The 22,223-nt window shown below is 42.3% G+C and overlaps 1 protein-coding gene across 4 annotated transcripts in view; it reads left to right on the top strand.

The window, feature by feature from the left end:
* LOC129857222 (tyrosine-protein phosphatase non-receptor type 6-like) overlaps positions 1-22,223 on the top strand; it is a 67,502-nt gene that overhangs the window by 17,285 nt on the left and 27,994 nt on the right. For all 4 annotated transcript variants that reach the window (XM_055925260.1, XM_055925262.1, XM_055925263.1 and 1 more), the window contains 8 exons: positions 681-777; positions 936-1,015; positions 1,201-1,347; positions 1,480-1,611; positions 2,040-2,194; positions 6,201-6,268; positions 6,436-6,578; positions 7,008-7,072. In XM_055925260.1, the coding sequence (XP_055781235.1) occupies positions 681-777; positions 936-1,015; positions 1,201-1,347; positions 1,480-1,611; positions 2,040-2,194; positions 6,201-6,268; positions 6,436-6,578; positions 7,008-7,072 (887 nt within the window). The remainder of the gene's footprint in view (positions 1-680; positions 778-935; positions 1,016-1,200; positions 1,348-1,479; positions 1,612-2,039; positions 2,195-6,200; positions 6,269-6,435; positions 6,579-7,007; positions 7,073-22,223) is intronic.

Genomic DNA, 22,223 nt, shown 5'->3' with positions numbered 1-22,223 from the left:
TTGTCGTGTCAGTCATTGCAGACCTTAGAGAGCTATTTATAACTTGTCAGAAATGTCCAGATCAACTAGCCCATGTCAGATGTTTTTTAATTTAGTTTTTTTAGCCCATAGATATTGTTGTATTTTTTTTGTCACTCAAATATCACATAAATACACTGTAGACGTGGCAAAATGTATAGAATTGCAAGAAAAAGTTGCTTTAAAACTGCTACATTTTCTTTGCACCCCATGACAAAATGTGTAGAATTGCAGGAAATGAGCTTTAAACTTGCAAAATTCTCTCCACCAACAAGAGGGGTTTGAACAGTTTGTGTCATGAACAGTGCTTGTGCCCATAGAAATAGATGTGGTGTGCGCGCGGGGCCCGGGATGTTCCCCAATGCTGGAAGGGGGGCCCAGAGTGAAAAAGTTTGGGAACCCCTGCTTTAGTCTGTGGCAGTACTGTGGAACAAATTAAACATTTGTCATTAGAGAATAGCTTTAAGGTGTCACTTAAAAATGGTTGAGAAATGTCATGGCTGTTAAAGGGTATTTTTATTTTCAAGAAGTGACCCGTTTAAAGGCCCCTCTATACTGTTGGTTAAGTAATTGAATGCTTGTTGATGTTTTTAAAATTGTATTGAGCTTACAATGACTATCCTTCTCTTTCTCTCCTTCTCTCTCTTTCTTGTTCTTTTCAGGCCCTTCAAAAGCAGGAGACAAAGGTGAAGAAGAGCAGAGAAGAAGGGATGAGACCAGAAAACAAAAGCAAAAACCGATATAAGAACATCCTTCCCTGTAAGAGCATCTACTTCTAAAGTGCAATGATATAGCCTCTTATCTTTTACCCATCTTCTTTACATTTTCTCTTCCATTTATATTATCTCTGTCTGATACATCCCCTCATCTCTCTCTCACATCCTTCCATCTCTACACTCATCCTATTCTCCTCCCAGTTGATGAGACCAGGGTCATTCTGTCATCTGGAGACCCCGATATCATTGGCTCAGATTACATCAATGGCAACTATGTGACAGTAAGTACATGTTATGTCACCTTGTAGTCTCAACATCAAATGATAAACCACTGTTATGAATCCATAACAAGTCTAAACATGATTATGTTTTAATTAATATGATCAGAGACTATAATTGCAATGGGCTTTGTCTCCATGTAGACAATATTTTACATATTTTACAAACTTTCTCCGTCTCGTTGTAGAATAAGCTGCAGGAGCCCGGTGACCAGAAGGTGTACATCGCCTGTCAGGGCTGCCTTGCAACAACTGTCAACGATTTCTGGCAGATGGTGTGGCAGGAGAGGACAAGGGTCATCGTCATGACAACCAGGGAGGTCGAGAAGGGACGGGTTAGTGACTTAAGAGTGTTACTGAGAATATGAAAGCATTTTCTTTTACATTGTATGATTTTAATATTATAACATAGTATAAACTACCCATCTCATTTTCCTCAAACCATTTCTCCATGTTTGTTTATGCAGAATAAATGCGTGCCATACTGGCCAGAAATGCAGGGCTCCAAAGAGGTGGGGCCGTATGTGGTCACTTGTGTCTCTGAGAGAGATGCCACTGACTACAAGATCAGGGTTATGGAGATCTCCCCTCTGGATCAGGTAGGTACCACCTGCTGGCTCCACTCATCATCACCTCTCCTACCTCTGTTACCACTGTCATCATTGTTACCTCTGTCATCATTGTTACTACTGTCATCATTGTTACCTCTGTCATCACTGTTCTCTGTCATCACTGTTATCTCTGTCATCACTACCATCATTGTCATTACTGTTAACACCTCTGTCATCTCCAATACTGTCATATCATCACTATCACCACTGTTACCATTATCTTCACTGTCATCACTGTTACCATTGTCACCACTGTACTGTTATCATCACTGTCATCTATGTCATCACTGTTACCTCTGTCATCACTGTTACCTCGGTCATCACTGCAGTCACAGATTAGCTGAGTTTACAGTATTACTCATGTCTCTCCTCTTTGTCTCTTTCCTCTCTCCTCCTCTCCTCCTCGTCTGTCCCAGTCGGACTTGGTCCGCACTATCTGGCACTACCAGTACCTGAGCTGGCCCGACCATGGAGTTCCCGAGGAGCCAGGAGGGGTGCTCAGCTTCCTCACTCAGGTCAACTCAAAACAGGCCGAGTTCACCAACGCCGGGCCAATGATCATCCACTGCAGGTATATTCTAGCTATCTTCCAGCTGTATTCTTGCTATATTCCAGCTGTATTCAGGAAGATAAGTGTCAGTTCTATCCATTCTCCATTGTCTAGAATACATGATAAGAACTTCAGATTTTGTTGTTTTTCCAGGATTAAGATTAGTTGTTAAGATTAGTTGCGGTTAGGGTTGCAAAGTGTCGGAAACGTTCCGGTAAATTTCCAGAATTTTCCTGGAAATTTCCATCGGAAATTAAGCCTGGGAATTTTGCTTAAATTCATCAAAGAAGTTGGCTTATAACGGTGAACCTTTTTTCGTGGGATACACATAAGGAAATTCTAGGTCTTGTGGCATATTTTGGTTCTACTATCCCCAACTCAATGGAATTGGAACCCTCTGCATGCACATTGTATTCTTCCATCACATGTACAGCTGATCCTCAAGATCTTACACACTAATGAGATGCTATTGAGCCCACACTACTACATTGTCTGAGCCAAGGACTACATGCTTTCTGGTAAGTTTTGATTACAATACTGGGTGGGGTGAATATATTTTATAGGACATACATGATTTTTTGTTAACTAGTAAATAGTAGCCAACAGAAAGTGTGTTTAAATAATTTCTAACTTGTTAACAATTTCTGCTAGTTAGTTTTTGCTACCATGTGGGTTTTAGCTTGCTTTAGCCTGCTAATTCACCTGTTTCCATACATGTTTCATTTTAAAACATTTATCTTACAAAGGAGTTGTTTAATCTATCTGCTTAACTATTTATCTGTACATGAAATTGTTTTTTGTTTTTTTACTCATTTTTTTCTAATCTCTACAGGAAAATGCCACTATCTGATGTGTGGTGACATTTCACTGTAGCTAATGTAGAAGGAAAAGCTGTGTACATTTGTAAATACTGTGCCAAATCATATGTGAAGAATGCAACAAAGATGCAGAACCATCTGGCCAAGTGCATAAAGTTCCCTCTGCACTCACATTAAGCAACCTCTGACAAAAGTCCCTCTACTTCTATTCGAGGTGAAAATGATGAATCAGACACCTTATCGATAGCAACAGCTCATGGTCCTCTTGGAATGAATTTTTTTGACTCAATGAAGGAACGTAGTCAGAGAAATGCTGATGAATGTCTTGCTCGAGCTCTGTATGCAACTGGTTCACCTCTGATTCTCACAGGCAATGTGTATTGGAAGAGATTTCTGAATGTTCTTCGCCCAGCATACACCCCTCCAACCAGACATGCTTTATCTACTCATTTGCTGGATGCAGAGTTCAACAGAGTTCAATTGAAGGTCAAGCAAATCATTGAGAAAGCAGATTGTATTGCAATCATCTCTGATGGGTGGTCGAATGTTCGTGGGCAAGGAATAATTAACTGCATCATCTCCACCCCTCAACCAGTATTCTACAAGAGCACAGACACAAGGGACATCAGACACACCGATCTCTACATTGCAGATGAGCTGAAGGCAGTCATCAATGACCTTGGACCACAGAAGGTATTTGCACTAGTGACAGACAATGCTGCAAACATGAAGGCTGCTTGGTCTAAAGTGGAGGAGTCCTACCCTCACATCTCACCCATTGGCTGTGCTGCTCATGCATTGAATCTGCTCCTCAAGGACGTTATGGCACTGAAAACAATGGATACACTCTACAAGAGAGCCAAGGAAATGGTTAGGTATGTGAAGGGTCATCAAGTTACAGCAGCAATCTACCTCACCAAGCAAAGTGAGAAGAATAAGAGCACCACATTGATGCTGTCCAGCAACACCCGTTGGGGTGGTGTTGTCATCATGTTTGACAGTCTTCTGGATGGAAGGAGTCTCTCCAAGAAATGGCCATATCACAGTCTGCTGATATGGACAGCCCCATCAAGAGGATCTTCCTGGATGATGTATTTTGGGAAAGAGTGGTAAGCAGCCTGAAACTCCTGAAACCTATAGCAATAGCCATGACACGGATTGAGGGAGACAATGCCATCCTGTCTGATGTTCAGACTCTGCTTGTAGATGTAAGAGAAGAAATCCGTACTGCCCTGGCCACTTCACTGTTGCTCCAAGCAGAGGAAACTGCAGTTCTGAAATACATCAAAAAGCGTGAAGACTTCTGTCTGAAGCCCATACACGCCACAGCGTACATGTTGGTGCAGAGATCAACCAGGCCTATGGTGTCATCACTACTGTCTTTCGCCACCTTGGCCTGGATGAGGGCAAGGTTCTTGGCAGTCTGGCAAAGTACACTTCCAAGCAAGGGCTTTGGCATGGAGATGCAATATGGCAGTCGTGCTAAGTGCTAACATATCTCATCAGCCACCTGGTGGAAGGGACTTTGTGGATCTGAGGCTTTTTCCCCTGTTGCCTCCATCCTCCTCCAAATCCCATCAACATCAGCCGCCTCAGAGCACAACTGGTCCTTGTTTGGGAACACACACACCAAAGCACGCAACAGGCTGACCAATACAAGGGTTGAAAAATTGGTGGCCATCCGGGCAAATTTGGGGCCATCCGGGCAATTTGGGGCCATCCGGGCAATATTCCGGCCTCTATTAGAAAAGGGGACCGTCTTAAACAGTTAAACCAAAGGGAATGTTTTTGGATTTACAAACTACAGGCCACTAAATACCCTGGTTTAAATGAAGATATGAATTTCTCACCCTTCCTGTATGGTTGTGATAGGTCCATTTGCTGTCATCTAGTGGACGATTTGCTCAATTGCCCTCCGCTATGTTTAGACTGTTGTTCATGTTTTGCTGTGTTCTAGTGTACTATGGAATATATTGCTTTCTTATTCTTGACACTTGTCCCAGTCATATTTAAGGTTAGAACTACCTTTAAGTGTCCTGATACTTCTAGCTTGGAGTTGTATTTTTATGATAACATAGCTACAGTATTTCACCTTTTAATGTGTACAGTATTGCTTACTAGGTGTGTCCAATCAATTTTGTAACCACTCCCTCTTCTAATTAGGGCTAATTGGAAAAGCTGTTAAAAAGAGGACATTGTATTCCTTTTTTTTTTTGTACTCCCTGACGAAGGCCATGCAGCCGAAACGCGTAGGTTTAAATAAAAAACGTTGTTTCTATTGAACATGTCATACTAATAAAGGCATTTTAATTAATGATATGAAGAGGTCCTTGGTCCTCCTTTCTTTTTTATATGCTGTTTTTTGTTGTTCCGTGAAATCATCCCATGTGAAAAGCCAACTCATTTAATTAAAGTTCAATTCGTAACTAAATCGTTTTTTTATTTCTATTGGAAGGATTTAATAATTTACAATTATGCCTACTTATGATAAGGTAAAAGGTTTATGTTTCTGTCTCCATATGATATAGTAAATATATCCAATGCAAAAAACATCTACATTTAAATGGTATTCATATTGATTTGTATATATTTCCGTTAATTCCCATATATTCCCGTTAATTCCGACGGAAAGTTACCACCTCTGAATATTCCCCAAAATGTGCAACCCTAGTTGCGGTACTCAGCATTTTAAGTCAACTGACAGTTTATACTATAGGAATTTTCCCCTTGTGATATCAAGAATAGGGAGGGTTCTTGTACTCTTGTATGTTGTTGGTCCCGTGACTATTTGTTATGTAAGCAGACATAAGTACAGCACAATAGTGTATAGAGTGTTTACAACGCTGTTGCAGTACAGTTTAATGACAAAAACTATTTCCTTTGCACTGAAAGACATCCATAGGGACAAAGTTCTTCTCCAATCCACTGGTCTTTATAATATAACCAAACTGTCACAGTCACGTGTGTGTAAAGTGGTCATCCCCTGGCTGAGACATCTGTTAGTGTGACAACATGACAAATCCCTCTCCATTTGTCCATGAACACTTTACACCTCCGATCACAGAATGACTTAGATGATCAATACTGGTCTAGAAATTCTGTTTCAATACAGTTAATTCATTTCAGTGAATTGCATTGAGTCCAATCACATTGTAGTGTACTGCCAGTTGTCCCTCCAACCACTCTGTTTGTGTTGTGTTTCTGTGTAGTGCTGGAATAGGCCGAACTGGCACCATTGTGGTGATCGACATGATCATCGAGACCATCGACACTAAAGGTGAGTCTCTTTCATTACCAAAGTTCCTGCATTTCTTCACATCTTTATGATTTATACTGTATCTTATTATGGCTCTTTTGTCCCATGATCCTTGTAATGCCTGTCATCACTGTAGAATGACACTGTTTTTTTGTTGATTGTGATTCTAACCTCCTGGTTGTCCATAGGTCTGGACTGTGACATAGACATCCAGAAGAGCATCCAGATGGTGCGAGACCAGCGGTCAGGCATGGTGCAGACTGAGGCCCAGTACAAGTTCATCTACCTGGCCGTCTCTGAGTACATAGAGGCATCCAAGACCTACAACAAGGTGAGGGAGGGGGGGGGGGGGGGGGTTTGCAATAGAAGGGAGAGGAATATGGGTAATATGGAATGAAATATATATTGTTCTCTTCTTCGAAGTGCACTGGCTACAATATATGTCTATTGACAAACTGTGTTGAAAAACAACATTTCAGAAACTAACAACAACAAGACAGCAGAGAGACTCAGATATCAGCTGACACAGTGTCAATATATACTTTCCACTGTTGTTGTGCATGTTCTTCTGTTCTCCAGACAGATGTCTTATCAGACACTGCTTTGTAAAATATGAACATTGACAAAGGTTGAAATTGTTAATGGAAATTGCTAAATTTCTGGGAAATTGTTAATAAGACTATGACTTAATTCTGCACATTGACTCACCTTATACCACCCATCATGTCTAACACTCACTGTCCTCTTCTCCCCTTTCTAGGGAGCTGAGACAGAGTATGGAAATCTGCAGTTCAAACACCAGCCTGCCAGCCGCAAGGTCTCCAAGTGAGTTTGTACAGTGTGTGTCTGTGCACATGCCATTGGAGTCCCGTGCATATTCCCATCTCTCCTCAAAACCACATTGGGTCAAAGTTCTCTGGCGCAGGCTACACAGAGTGAGAGACACACACACACAGAGAGAGGAGGTTAGGTAGAGAGACACGGAAGAGAGAGAGACACACACACACAGAGAGAGAGAGGGGTTAGGTAGAGAGAGACGGAAGAGAGAGGGAGGGAGGGAGAGAGGGAGAGAGGGAGGGAGGGAGGGAGGGAGGGAGGGAGGGAGGGAGAGAGGGAGGGAGGGAGGGAGGGAGGGAGAGAGGGAGAGAGAGAGGGAGGGAGGGAGGGAGAGAGAGAGGGAGAGAGGGAGAGAGGGAGAGAGGGAGAGGAGGTTCGGTAGAGAGAGACGAGAGAGGAGTGGATGTGGACTTTCTCTCTCAGCTCTGTCTCCTAATGAGCCTAGCTCCTATAAGCCATATTGAAAATGGGACCATTGTTTATCATTGTTGTCCCCAGTGTCTCTCCATCCTTCTGTTGTTCAATTTAGCTGATTGGGCACGTTTGTGTAACCTTTGGAGGCGATACATTTGGCTAGGTAGCCCTACTGTACTCTCTCGCTCTGGAAGGAATGGACCAATTAGAAAAAACTAAACTGGACAACAAAGGAGAGGAGGAATCACTTGACCTGTTTGGATCATCCGGACTGACCAAACTCTGTAAACTTCCACTCGATCAACCAGCCCATTCTCTTGTCAGGGTTCAAATTACACTCTGATTCCCAGGGATGCCTTGAAAATAGTTAAGACAATGTTAGCAGTGTTAACTGCTATGAGAATGTAGGGACACGGGTTCTTCTTGACCGGGAAACACTTTGGACCCTGATTATACAGCAGCCTATAGGGATCACCCTGGTTATACAGCACGGTTCACCCTGGTTATACAGCTGGCTGCAGGGATCACCCTGGTTATACAGCTGGCTATAGGAATCACGCCAGTTTATACAGCATGGTTCACCCTGGTTATACAGCTGGCTGTAGGGATCACCCAGGTTATACAGCTGGCTGTAGGGATCACCCTGGTTATACAGCTGGCTGTAGGGATCACCCTGGTTATACAGCTGACTGAAGGGATCACCCTGGTTATACAGCTGACTGAAGGGATCACCCTGGTTATACAGCTGACTGAAGGGATCACCCTGGTTATACAGCTGGCTGTAGGGATCACCCTGGTTATACAGCTGGCTGTAGGGATCACCCTGGTTATAGAGCTGACTGAAGGGATCACCCTGGTTATACAGCTGGCTGTAGGGATCACCCTGGTTATACAGCTGGCTGTAGGGATCACCCTGGTTATACAGCTGACTGAAGGGATCACCCTGGTTATACAGCTGGCTGTAGGGATCACCCTGGTTATACAGCTGGCTGTAGGGATCACCCTGGTTATACAGCTGACTGTAGGGATCACCCTGGTTATACAGCTGGCTGTAGGGATCACCCTGGTTATACAGCTGGCTGTAGGGATCACCCTGGTTATACAGCTGGCTGTAGGGATCACCCTGGTTATACAGCTGGCTGTAGGGATCACCCTGGTTATACAGCTGGCTGTAGGGATCACCCTGGTTATACAGCTGGCTGTAGGGATCACCCTGGTTATACAGCTGGCTGTAGGGATCACCCTGGTTATACAGCTGGCTGTAGGGATCACCCTGGTTATACAGCTGGCTGTAGGGATCACCCTGGTTATACAGCTGGCTGTAGGGATCACCCTGGTTATAGAGCTGACTGAAGGGATCACCCTGGTTATACAGCTGACTGAAGGGATCACCCTGGTTATACAGCTGGCTGTAGGGATCACCCTGGTTATACAGCTGGCTGTAGGGATCACCCTGGTTATACAGCTGACTGAAGGGATCACCCTGGTTATACAGCTGGCTGTAGGGATCACCCTGGTTATACAGCTGGCTGTAGCGATCACCCTGGTTATACAGCTGGTTATAGGGATCAGAGTTCTTCCTGGTCAGATGACATGGTCAGGAAAGACTCTGGGCCCTAGTAATGAAAGAGCCCCCGAGGCACCTACCTCATGTATAATCAAATCCCTGTCTCTAGTACAGTATAGTACACCACAGTGTAACTCCTGTCTCTAGTGCAGTATAATACACCACAGTATAACACCTGTCTCTAGTACAGTATAGTACACCACAGTGTAACCCCTGTCTCTAGTACAGTATAATACACCACAGTGTAACCCATGTCTCTAGTACAGTATAGTACACCACAGTATAACACCTGTCTCTAGTACAGTATAGTACACCACAGTATAACAGCTGTCTCTAGTACAGTATAGTACACCACAGTGTAACCCCTGTCTCTAGTACAGTATAATACACCACAGTATAACACCTGTCTCTAGTACAGTATAGTACACCACAGTGTAACCCCTGTCTCTAGTACAGTATAATACACCACAGTGTAACACCTGTCTCTAGTACAGTATAGTACACCACAGTGTAACCCTTGTCTCTAGTACAGTATAGTACACCACCGTGTAAACCCTGTCTCTAGTACAGTATAGTACACCACAGTATAACAGCTGTCTCTAGTACAGTATAGTACACCACAGTATTACAGCTGTCTCTAGTACAGTATAGTACACCACAGTGTAACCCCTGTCTCTAGTACAGTATAATACACCACAGTATAACACCTGTCTCTAGTACAGTATAGTACACCACAGTGTAACCCCTGTCTCTATTACAGTATAATACACCACAGTGTAACCCATGTCTCTAGTACAGTACAGTACACCACAGTATAACAGCTGTCTCTAGTACAGTATAGTACACCACAGTGTAACCCCTGTCTCTAGTACAGTATAATACACCACAGTGTAACCCTTGTCTCTAGTACAGTATAGTACACCACAGTATAACAGCTGTCTCTAGTACAGTATAATACACCACAGTGTAACCCCTGTCTCTAGTACAGGATAATACACCACAGTGTAACCCGTCTCTAGTATAGTATCATACACCACAGTGTAACCCCTGTCTCTAGTACAGTATAGTATACAACAGTGTAACACCTGTCCCTAGTACAATGTAATACACCACAGTGTAACCCTTGTCTCTAGTACAGTATAGTACACCACAGTGTAACACCTGTCTCTAGTACAGTATAGTACACCACAGTGTAACCCTTGTCTCTAGTACAGTATAGTACACCACAGTGTAACCCCTGTCTCTAGTGCAGTACACCACAGTGAAACCCCTGTCTCTAGTATAGTATAATACACCACAGTGTAACCCCTGTCTCTAGTACAGTATAGTACACCACAGTGTAACCCTTGTCTCTAGTACAGTATAGTACACCACAGTGTAACCCCTGTCTCTAGTACAGTATAATACACCACAGTATAACCCCTGTCTCTAGTACAGTATAGTACACCACAGTGTAACACCTGTCTCTAGTACAGGATAATACACCACAGTATAACACCTGTCTCTAGTACAGTATAATACACCACAGTATAACAGCTGTCTCTAGTACAGTATAGTACACCACAGTGTAACCCCTGTCTCTAGTACAGTATAATACACCACAGTGTAACCCCTGTCTCTAGTACAGTATAATACACCACAGTGTAACCCCTGTCTCTAGTACAGTATAGTACACCACAGTATAACACCTGTCTCTAGTACAGTATAGTACACCACAGTGTAACCCTTGTCTCTAGTACAGTATAGTACACCACAGTGTAACCCTTGTCTCTAGTACAGTATAGTACACCACAGTATAACAGCTGTCTCTAGTACAGTATAGTACACCACAGTGTAACCCCTGTCTCTAGTACAGTATAATACACCACAGTATAACACCTGTCTCTAGTACAGTATAGTACACCACAGTGTAACCCCTGTCTATAGTACAGTATAATACACCACAGTATAACACCTGTCTCTAGTACAGTATAGTACACCACAGTATAACCCCTGTCTCTAGTACAGTATAATACACCACAGTGTAACCTGTCTCTAGTACAGTATAGTACACCACAGTGTAACACCTGTCTCTAGTACAGTATAATACACCACAGTGTAACCCCTGTCTCTAGTACAGTATAGTACACCACAGTATAACAGCTGTCTCTAGTACAGTATAGTACACCACAGTGTAACCCCTGTCTCTAGTACAGTATAATACACCACAGTGTAACCCCTGTCTCTAGTACAGTATAATACACCACAGTGTAACCCCTGTCTCTAGTACAGGATAATACACCACAGTGTAACCCGTCTCTAGTATAGTATCATACACCACAGTGTAACCCCTGTATCTAGTACAGTATAGTATACAACAGTGTAACACCTGTCCCTAGTACAATGTAATACACCACAGTGCAACCCCTGTCTCTAGTACAGGATAATACACCAGTGTAACCCCTGTCTCTTGTACAGTATGGTACACCACAGTGTAACTTGTCTCTAGTACAGGATAATACACCCCAGTGTAACCCCTGTCTCTAGTACAGTATTATACACCACTGTCTCTATTACCGTATAAAACACCACACAGTGTAACCACTGTCTCTAGTGCAGTATTATACACCACAGTGTAACACCTGTCTCTAGTGCAGTATAATACACCACAGTGTAACCCATGTCTCTAGTACAGTATAGTACACCACAGTGTAACCCGTCTCTAGTACAGTATAATACACCATAGTGTAATCCATGTCTCTAGTACAGTATAATACACCACAGTGTAACCCCTGTCTCTAGTACAGGATAATACACCACAGTGTAACCCCTGTCTCTAGTGCAGTATAATACACCACAGTGTAAGTCATGTCTCTAGTACAGTATTATACACCACAGTGTAACCCCTGTCTCTAGTGCAGTATTATACACCACAGTGTAACCCCTGTCTCTAGTACAGTATAATACACCACAGTATAACAGCTGTCTCTAGTACAGTATAGTACACCACAGTGTAACCCCTGTCTCTAGTACAGTATAATACACCACAGTGTAACCCCTGTCTCTAGTACAGTATAATACACCACAGTGTAACCCCTATCTCTAGTACAGTATAATACACCACAGTGTAACCCCTGTCTCTAGTACAGTATAGTACACCACAGTATAACACCTGTCTCTAGTACAGTATAGTACACCACAGTGTAACCCTTGTCTCTAGTACAGTATAGTACACCACAGTGTAACCCTTGTCTCTAGTACAGTATAGTACACCACAGTATAACAGCTGTCTCTAGTACAGTATAGTACACCACAGTGTAACCCCTGTCTCTAGTACAGTATAATACACCACAGTATAACACCTGTCTCTAGTACAGTATAGTACACCACAGTGTAACCCCTGTCTATAGTACAGTATAATACACCACAGTATAACACCTGTCTCTAGTACAGTATAGTACACCACAGTATAACCCCTGTCTCTAGTACAGTATAGTACACCACAGTATAACACCTCTCTCTAGTACAGTATAATACACCACAGTATAACACCTGTCTCTAGTACAGTATAGTACACCACAGTGTAACCCCTGTCTCTATTACAGTATAATACACCACAGTGTAACCCATGTCTCTAGTACAGTACAGTACACCACAGTATAACAGCTGTCTCTAGTACAGTATAGTACACCACAGTGTAACACCTGTCTCTAGTACAGTATAATACACCACAGTGTAACCCCTGTCTCTAGAACAGTATAATACACCACAGTGTAACACCTGTCTCTAGTACAGGATAATACACCACAGTGTAACACCTGTCTCTAGTACAGTATAGCACACCACAGTGTAACCCCTGTCTCTAGTACAGGATAATACACCACAGTATAACACCTGTCTCTAGTACAGTATAGTACACCACAGTGTAACCCCTGTCTCTAGTACAGGATAATACACCACAGTATAACCCCTATCTCTAGTACAGTATAGTACACCACAGTATAACCCCTGTCTCTAGTACAGTATAGTACACCACAGTATAACACCTCTCTCTAGTACAGTATAATACACCACAGTATAACACCTGTCTCTAGTACAGTATAGTACACCACAGTGTAACCCCTGTCTCTATTACAGTATAATACACCACAGTGTAACCCATGTCTCTAGTACAGTACAGTACACCACAGTATAACAGCTGTCTCTAGTACAGTATAGTACACCACAGTGTAACCCCTGTCTCTAGTACAGTATAATACACCACAGTGTAACCCCTGTCTCTAGAACAGTATAATACACCACAGTGTAACACCTGTCTCTAGTACAGTATAGTACACCACAGTGTAACCCTTGTCTCTAGTACAGTATAGTACACCACAGTATAACAGCTGTCTCTAGTACAGTATAGTACACCACAGTGTAACCCCTGTCTCTAGTACAGTATAGTACACCACAGTGTAACACCTGTCTCTAGTACAGTATAATACACCACAGTATAACACCTGTCTCTAGTACAGTATAGTACACCACAGTATAACACCTGTCTCTAGTACAGTATAGTACACCACAGTGTAACCCTTGTCTCTAGTACAGTATAGTACACCACAGTGTAACACCTGTCTCTAGTATAGTATAGTACACCACAGTGTAACCATTGTCTCTAGTACAGTATAGTACACCACAGTGTAACCCCTGTCTCTAGTGCAGTACACCACAGTGTAACCCCTGTCTCTAGTATAGTATAATACACCACAGTGTAACCCCTGTCTCTAGTACAGTATAGTACACCACAGTGTAACCCTTGTCTCTAGTACAGTATAGTACACCACAGTGTAACCCCTGTCTCTAGTACAGTATAATACACCACAGTATAACCCCTGTCTCTAGTACAGTATAGTACACCACAGTGTAACACCTGTCTCTAGTACAGGATAATACACCACAGTATAACACCTGTCTCTAGTACAGTATAATACACCACAGTATAACAGCTGTCTCTAGTACAGTATAGTACACCACAGTGTAACCCCTGTCTCTAGTACAGTATAATACACCACAGTGTAACCCCTGTCTCTAGTACAGTATAATACACCACAGTGTAACCCCTGTCTCTAGTACAGTATAGTACACCACAGTATAACACCTGTCTCTAGTACAGTATAGTACACCACAGTGTAACCCTTGTCTCTAGTACAGTATAGTACACCACAGTGTAACCCTTGTCTCTTGTACAGTATAGTACACCACAGTATAACAGCGGTCTCTAGTACAGTATAGTACACCACAGTGTAACCCCTGTCTCTAGTACAGTATAATACACCACAGTATAACACCTGTCTCTAGTACAGTATAGTACACCACAGTGTAACCCCTGTCTCTAGTACAGTATAATACACCACAGTATAACACCTGTCTCTAGTACAGTATAGTACACCACAGTATAACCCCTGTCTCTAGTACAGTATAATACACCACAGTATAACCTGTCTCTAGTACAGTATAGTACACCACAGTGTAAAACCTGTCTCTAGTACAGTATAATACACCACAGTGTAACCCCTGTCTCTAGTACAGTATAGTACACCACAGTATAACAGCTGTCTCTAGTACAGTATGGTACACCACAGTGTAACCCCTGTCTCTAGTACAGCATAATACACCACAGTGTAACCCCTGTCTCTAGTACAGTATAATACACCACAGTGTAACCCCTGTCTCTAGTACAGGATAATACACCACAGTGTAACCCGTCTCTAGTATAGTATCATACACCACAGTGTAACCCCTGTCTCTAGTACAGTATAGTATACAACAGTGTAACACCTGTCACTAGTACAATGTAATACACCACAGTGCAACCCCTGTCTCTAGTACAGGATAATACACCAGTGTAACCCCTGTCTCTTGTACAGTATGGTACACCACAGTGTAACTTGTCTCTAGTACAGGATAATACACCCCAGTGTAACCCCTGTCTCTAGTACAGTATTATACACCACTGTCTCTATTACCGTATAAAACACCACACAGTGTAACCACTGTCTCTAGTGCAGTATAATACACCATAGTGTAATCCATGTCTCTAGTACAGTATAATACACCACATTGTAACCCCTGTCTCTAGTACAGTATAGTACACCACAGTGTAACCCCTGTCTCTAGTACAGTATAATACACCATAGTGTAATCCATGTCTCTAGTACAGTATAATACACCACATTGTAACCCCTGTCTCTAGTACAGGATAATACACCACAGTGTAACCCCTGTCTCTAGTGCAGTATAATACACCACAGTGTAAGTCATGTCTCTAGTACAGTATTATACACCACAGTGTAACCCCTGTCTCTAGTGCAGTATTATACACCACAGTGTAACCCCTGTCTCTAGTGCAGTATTATACACCACAGTGTAACCCCTGTCTCTAGTACAGTATAATACACCACAGTGTAACCCCTGTCTCTAGTACAGTATAATACACCACAGTGTAACCCCTGTCTTTAGTACAGTATAATACACCACAGTGTAACCCGTCTCTAGTACAGTATAATACACCACAGTGTAACCCCTGTCTCTAGTACAGTATAATACACCACAGTGTAACACATGTCTCTAGTACAGTATAATACACCACAGTGTAACCCCTGTCTCTAGTACAGTATAGTACACCACAGTGTAACACCTGTCTCTAGTACAGGATAATACACCACAGTGTAACACCTGTCTCTAGTACAGTATAGCACACCACAGTGTAACCCCTGTCTCTAGTACAGGATAATACACCACAGTATAACACCTGTCTCTAGTACAGTATAGTACACCACAGTTTAACCCCTGTCTCTAGTACAGGATAATACACCACAGTATAACCCCTATCTCTAGTACAGTATAGTACACCACAGTGTAACCCTTGTCTCTAGTACAGTATAGTACACCACAGTGTAACCCTTGTCTCTAGTACAGTATAGTACACCACAGTATAACAGCTGTCTCTAGTACAGTATAGTACACCACAGTGTAACCCCTGTCTCTAGTACAGTATAGTACACCACAGTATAACAGCTGTCTCTAGTACAGTATAGTACACCACAGTGTAACCCCTGTCTCTAGTACAGTATAGTATACAACAGTGTAACACCTGTCCCTAGTACAATGTAATACACCACAGTGCAACCCCTGTCTCTAGTACAGGATAATACACCAGTGTAACCCCTGTCTCTTGTACAGTATGGTACACCACAGTGTAACTTGTCTCTAGTACAGGATAATACACCCCAGTGTAACCCCTGTCTCTAGTACAGTATTATACACCACTGTCTCTATTACCGTATAAAACACCACACAGTGTAACCACTGTCTCTAGTGCAGTATTATACACCACAGTGTAACACCTGTCTCTAGTGCAGTATAATACACCACAGTGTAACCCATGTCTCTAGTACAGTATAGTACACCACAGTGTAACCCGTCTCTAGTACAGTATAATACACCACAGTGTAACCCCTGTCTCTAGTACAGTATAATACACCATAGTGTAATCCATGTCTCTAGTACAGTATAATACACCACAGTGTAACCCCTGTCTCTAGTACAGGATAATACACCACAGTGTAACCCCTGTCTCTAGTGCAGTATAATACACCACAGTGTAAGTCATGTCTCTAGTACAGTATTATACACCACAGTGTAACCCCTGTCTCTAGTGCAGTATTATACACCACAGTGTAACCCCTGTCTCTAGTACAGTATAATACACCACAGTGTAACCCCTGTCTCTAGTACAGTATAATACACCACAGTGTAACCCCTGTCTTTAGTACAGTATAATACACCACAGTGTAACCCGTCTCTAGTACAGTATAATACACCACAGTGTAACCCGTCTCTAGTACAGTATAATACACCACAGTGTAACCCCTGTCTCTAGTACAGTATAATACACCACAGTGTAACACATGTCTCTAGTACAGTATAATACACCACAGTGTAACCCCTGTCTCTAGTACAGTATAGTACACCACAGTGTAACACCTGTCTCTAGTACAGGATAATACACCACAGTGTAACACCTGTCTCTAGTACAGTATAGCACACCACAGTGTAACCCCTGTCTCTAGTACAGGATAATACACCACAGTATAACACCTGTCTCTAGTACAGTATAGTACACCACAGTGTAACCCCTGTCTCTAGTACAGGATAATACACCACAGTATAACCCCTATCTCTAGTACGGTATAGTACACCACAGTATAACCCCTGTCTCTAGTACAGTATAGTACACCACAGTATAACATCTCTCTCTAGTACAGTATAATACACCACAGTGTAACCCATGTCTCTAGTACAGTACAGTACACCACAGTATAACAGCTGTCTCTAGTACAGTATAGTACACCACAGTGTAACCCCTGTCTCTAGTACAGTATAATACACCGCAGTGTAACCCCTGTCTCTAGTACAGTATAATACACCACAGTGTAACACCTGTCTCTAGTACAGTATAGTACACCACAGTGTAACCCTTGTCTCTAGTACAGTATAGTACACCACAGTATAACAACTGTCTCTAGTACAGTATAGTACACCACAGTGTAACCCCTGTCTCTAGTACAGTATAGTACACCACAGTGTAACACCTGTCTCTAGTACAGTATAATACACCACAGTATAACACCTTACTCTAGTACAGTATAGTACAGTATAGTACACCACAGTATAACACCTGTCTCTAGTATTATACACCACTGTCTCTATTACCGTACAAAACACCACACAGTGTAACCACTGTCTCTAGTGCAGTATTATACACCACAGTGTAACCCCTGTCTCTAGTACAGGATAATACACCACAGTGTAACCCCTGTCTCTAGTGCAGTATAATACACCACAGTGTAAGTCATGTCTCTAGTACAGTATTATACACCACAGTGTAACCCCTGTCTCTAGTACAGTATAATACACCACAGTGTAACCTGTCCCTAGTACAGTATAATACACCACAGTGTAACCCCTGTCTCTAGTACAGTATAATACACCACAGTGTAACCCCTGTCTCTAGTACAGTATAATACACCACAGTGTAACCCCTGTCTCTAGTACAGTATAATACACCACAGTGTAACCTGTCTCTAGTACAGTATAATACACCACAGTGTAACCTGTCTCTAGTACAGTATAATACACCACAGTGTAACCCCTGTCTCTAGTACAGTATAATACACCACAGTGTAACCCCTGTCTCTAGTACCGTATAAAACACTACACAGTGTAACCACTGTCTGTAGTGCAGTATTATACACCACAGTGTAACCCCTGTCTCTAGTACAGGATAATACACCACAGTGTAACCCCTGTCTCTAGTGCAGTATAATACACCACAGTGTAAGTCATGTCTCTAGTACAGTATTATACACCACAGTGTAACCCCTGTCTCTAGTACAGTATAATACACCACAGTGTAAGTCATGTCTCTAGTACAGGATAATACACCACAGTGTAACCCCTGTCTCTAGTACAGTATAATACACCACAGTGTAACCTGTCTCTAGTGCAGTATAATACACCACAGTGTAACCCCTGTCTCTACTACATGATAATACACCACAGTGTAACCCCTGTCTCTAGTACAGTATAATACACCACAGTGTAACCCCTGTCTCTAGTACAGTATAATACACCACAGTGTAACCCCTGTCTCTAGTACAGTATAATACACCACAGTGTAACCTGTCTCTAGTACAGTATAATACACCAGAGTGTAACCCCTGTCTATAGTACAGTATAATACACCACAGTGTAACCCCTGTCTCTAGTACAGTATAGTACACCACAGTGTAACACCTGTCTCTAGTACAGTATAATACACCACAGTATAACACCTGTCTCTAGTACAGTATAGTACACCACAGTATAACACCTGTCTCTAGTACAGTATAGTACACCACAGTGTAACCCTTGTCTCTAGTACAGTATAGTACACCACAGTGTAACACCTGTCTCTAGTACAGTATAGTACACCACAGTGTAACCCTTGTCTCTAGTACAGTATAGTACACCACAGTGTAACCCCTGTCTCTAGTACAGTATAATACACCAGAGTGTAACCCATGTCTCTAGTACAGTATAGTACACCACAGTGTAACCCCTGTCTCTAGTACAGTATAATACACCACAGTATAACCCCTGTCTCTAGTACAGTATAGTACACCACAGTGTAACACCTGTCTCTAGTACAGTATAATACACCACAGTGTAACCCCTGTCTCTAGTACAGTATATTACACCACAGCATAACACCTGTCTCTAGTACAGTATAGTACACCACAGTGTAACCCTTGTCTCTAGTACAGTATAGTACACCACAGTGTAACCCTTGTCTCTAGTACAGTATAGTACACCACAGTATAACAGCTGTCTCTAGTACAGTATAGTACACCACAGTGTAACCCCTGTCTCTAGTACAGTATAATACACCACAGTGTAACCCCTGTCTCTAGTACAGTATAATACACCACAGTATAACCCCTGTCTCTAGTACAGTATAGTACACCACAGTATAACACCTGTCTCTAGTACAGTATAGTACACCACAGTGTAACCCCTGTCTCTAGTACAGTATAATACACCACAGTGTAACCCCTGTCTCTAGTACAGGATAATACACCACAGTGTAACCCGTCTCTAGTATAGTATCATACACCACAGTGTAACCCCTGTCTCTTGTACAGTATAGTATACAACAGTGTAACACCTGTCCCTAGTACAATGTAATACACCACAGTGCAACCCCTGTCTCTAGTACAGGATAATACACCAGTGTAACCCCTGTCTCTTGTACAGTATAATACACCACAGTGTAACTTGTCTCTAGTACAGTATTATACACCACTGTCTCTATTACCGTATAAAACACCACACAGTGTAACCACTGTCTCTAGTGCAGTATTATACACCACAGTGTAACCCCTGTCTCTAGTACAGGATAATACACCACAGTGTAACCCCTGTCTCTATTGCAGTATAATACACCACAGTGTTAGTCATGTCTCTAGTACAGTATTATACACCACAGTGTAACCCCTGTCTCTAGTACAGTATAATACACCACAGTGTAAGTCATGTCTCTAGTACAGGATAATACACCACAGTGTAACCCCTGTCTCTAGTACAGTATAGTACACCACAGTGTAACCCCTGTCTCTAGTACAGTATAATACACCACAGTGTAACCTGTCTCTAGTGCAGTATAATACACCACAGTGTAACCCCTGTCTCTACTACATGATAATACACCACAGTGTAACCCCTGTCTCTAGTACAGTATAATACACCACAGTGTAACCCATCTCTAGTACAGTATAATACACCACAGTGTAACCCCTGTCTCTAGTACAGTATAATACACCACAGTGTAACCTGTCTCTAGTACAGTATAATACACCACAGTGTAACCCCTGTCTCTAGTACAGTATAATACACCACAGTGTAACCCCTGTCTCTAGTACAGTATAATACACCACAGTGTAACCCCTGTCTCTAGTACAGTATAATACACCACAGTGTAACCCCTGTCTCTAGTACAGTATAATACACCACAGTGTAACCCCTGTCTCTAGTACAGTATAGTACACCACAGTATAACAGCTGTCTCTAGTACAGTATAATACACCACAGTGTAACCTGTCTCTAGTACAGTATAATACACCACAGTGTAACCCCTGTCTCTAGTACAGGATAATACACCACAGTGTAACCCGTCTCTAGTATAGTATCATACACCACAGTGTAACCCCTGTCTCTTGTACAGTATAGTATACAACAGTGTAACACCTGTCCCTAGTACAATGTAATACACCACAGTGCAACCCCTGTCTCTAGTACAGGATAATACACCAGTGTAACCCCTGTCTCTTGTACAGTATAATACACCACAGTGTAACTTGTCTCTAGTACAGTATTATACACCACTGTCTCTATTACCGTATAAAACACCACACAGTGTAACCACTGTCTCTAGTGCAGTATTATACACCACAGTGTAACCCCTGTCTCTAGTACAGGATAATACACCACAGTGTAACCCCTGTCTCTATTGCAGTATAATACACCACAGTGTAAGTCATGTCTCTAGTACAGTATTATACACCACAGTGTAACCCCTGTCTCTAGTACAGTATAATACACCACAGTGTAAGTCATGTCTCTAGTACAGGATAATACACCACAGTGTAACCCCTGTCTCTAGTACAGTATAGTACACCACAGTGTAACCCCTGTCTCTAGTACAGTATAATACACCACAGTGTAACCTGTCTCTAGTGCAGTATAATACACCACAGTGTAACCCCTGTCTCTACTACATGATAATACACCACAGTGTAACCCCTGTCTCTAGTACAGTATAATACACCACAGTGTAACCCATCTCTAGTACAGTATAATACACCACAGTGTAACCACTGTCTCTAGTACAGTATAATACACCACAGTGTAACCTGTCTCTAGTACAGTATAATACACCACAGTGTAACCCCTGTCTCTAGTACAGTATAATACACCACAGTGTAACCCCTGTCTCTAGTACAGTATAATACACCACAGTGTAACCCCTGTCTCTAGTACAGTATAATACACCACAGTGTAACCCCTGTCTCTAGTACAGTATAATACACCACAGTGTAACCCCTGTCTCTAGTACAGTATAGTACACCACAGTATAACAGCTGTCTCTAGTACAGTATAATACACCACAGTGTAACCTGTCTCTAGTACAGTATAATACACCACAGTGTAACCCCTGTCTCTAGTACAGTATAATACACCACAGTGTAACCCCTGTCTCTATTACAGTATAATACACCACAGTATAACCCCTGTCTCTAGTACAGTATAGTACACCACAGTGTAACACCTGTCTCTAGTACAGTATAGTACACCACAGTGTAACACCTGTCTCTAGTATAGTATCATACACCACAGTGTAACCCCTGTCTCTAGTACAGTATAGTATACAACAGTGTAACACCTGTCTCTTGTACAGTATGGTACACCACAGTGTAACTTGTCTCTAGTACAGTATTATACACCACTGTCTCTATTACCGTATAAAACACCACACAGTGTAACCACTGTCTCTAGTGCAGTATTATACACCACAGTGTAACCCCTGTCTCTAGT

This window comes from Salvelinus fontinalis, chromosome 6 (assembly GCF_029448725.1).
Source record: "Salvelinus fontinalis isolate EN_2023a chromosome 6, ASM2944872v1, whole genome shotgun sequence".
Taxonomy (NCBI): Eukaryota; Metazoa; Chordata; class Actinopteri; order Salmoniformes; family Salmonidae; genus Salvelinus; species Salvelinus fontinalis.
The sequence above is the reverse complement of the archived record's forward strand: the minus strand, read 5'-3'. Positions and strand labels throughout refer to the sequence as shown.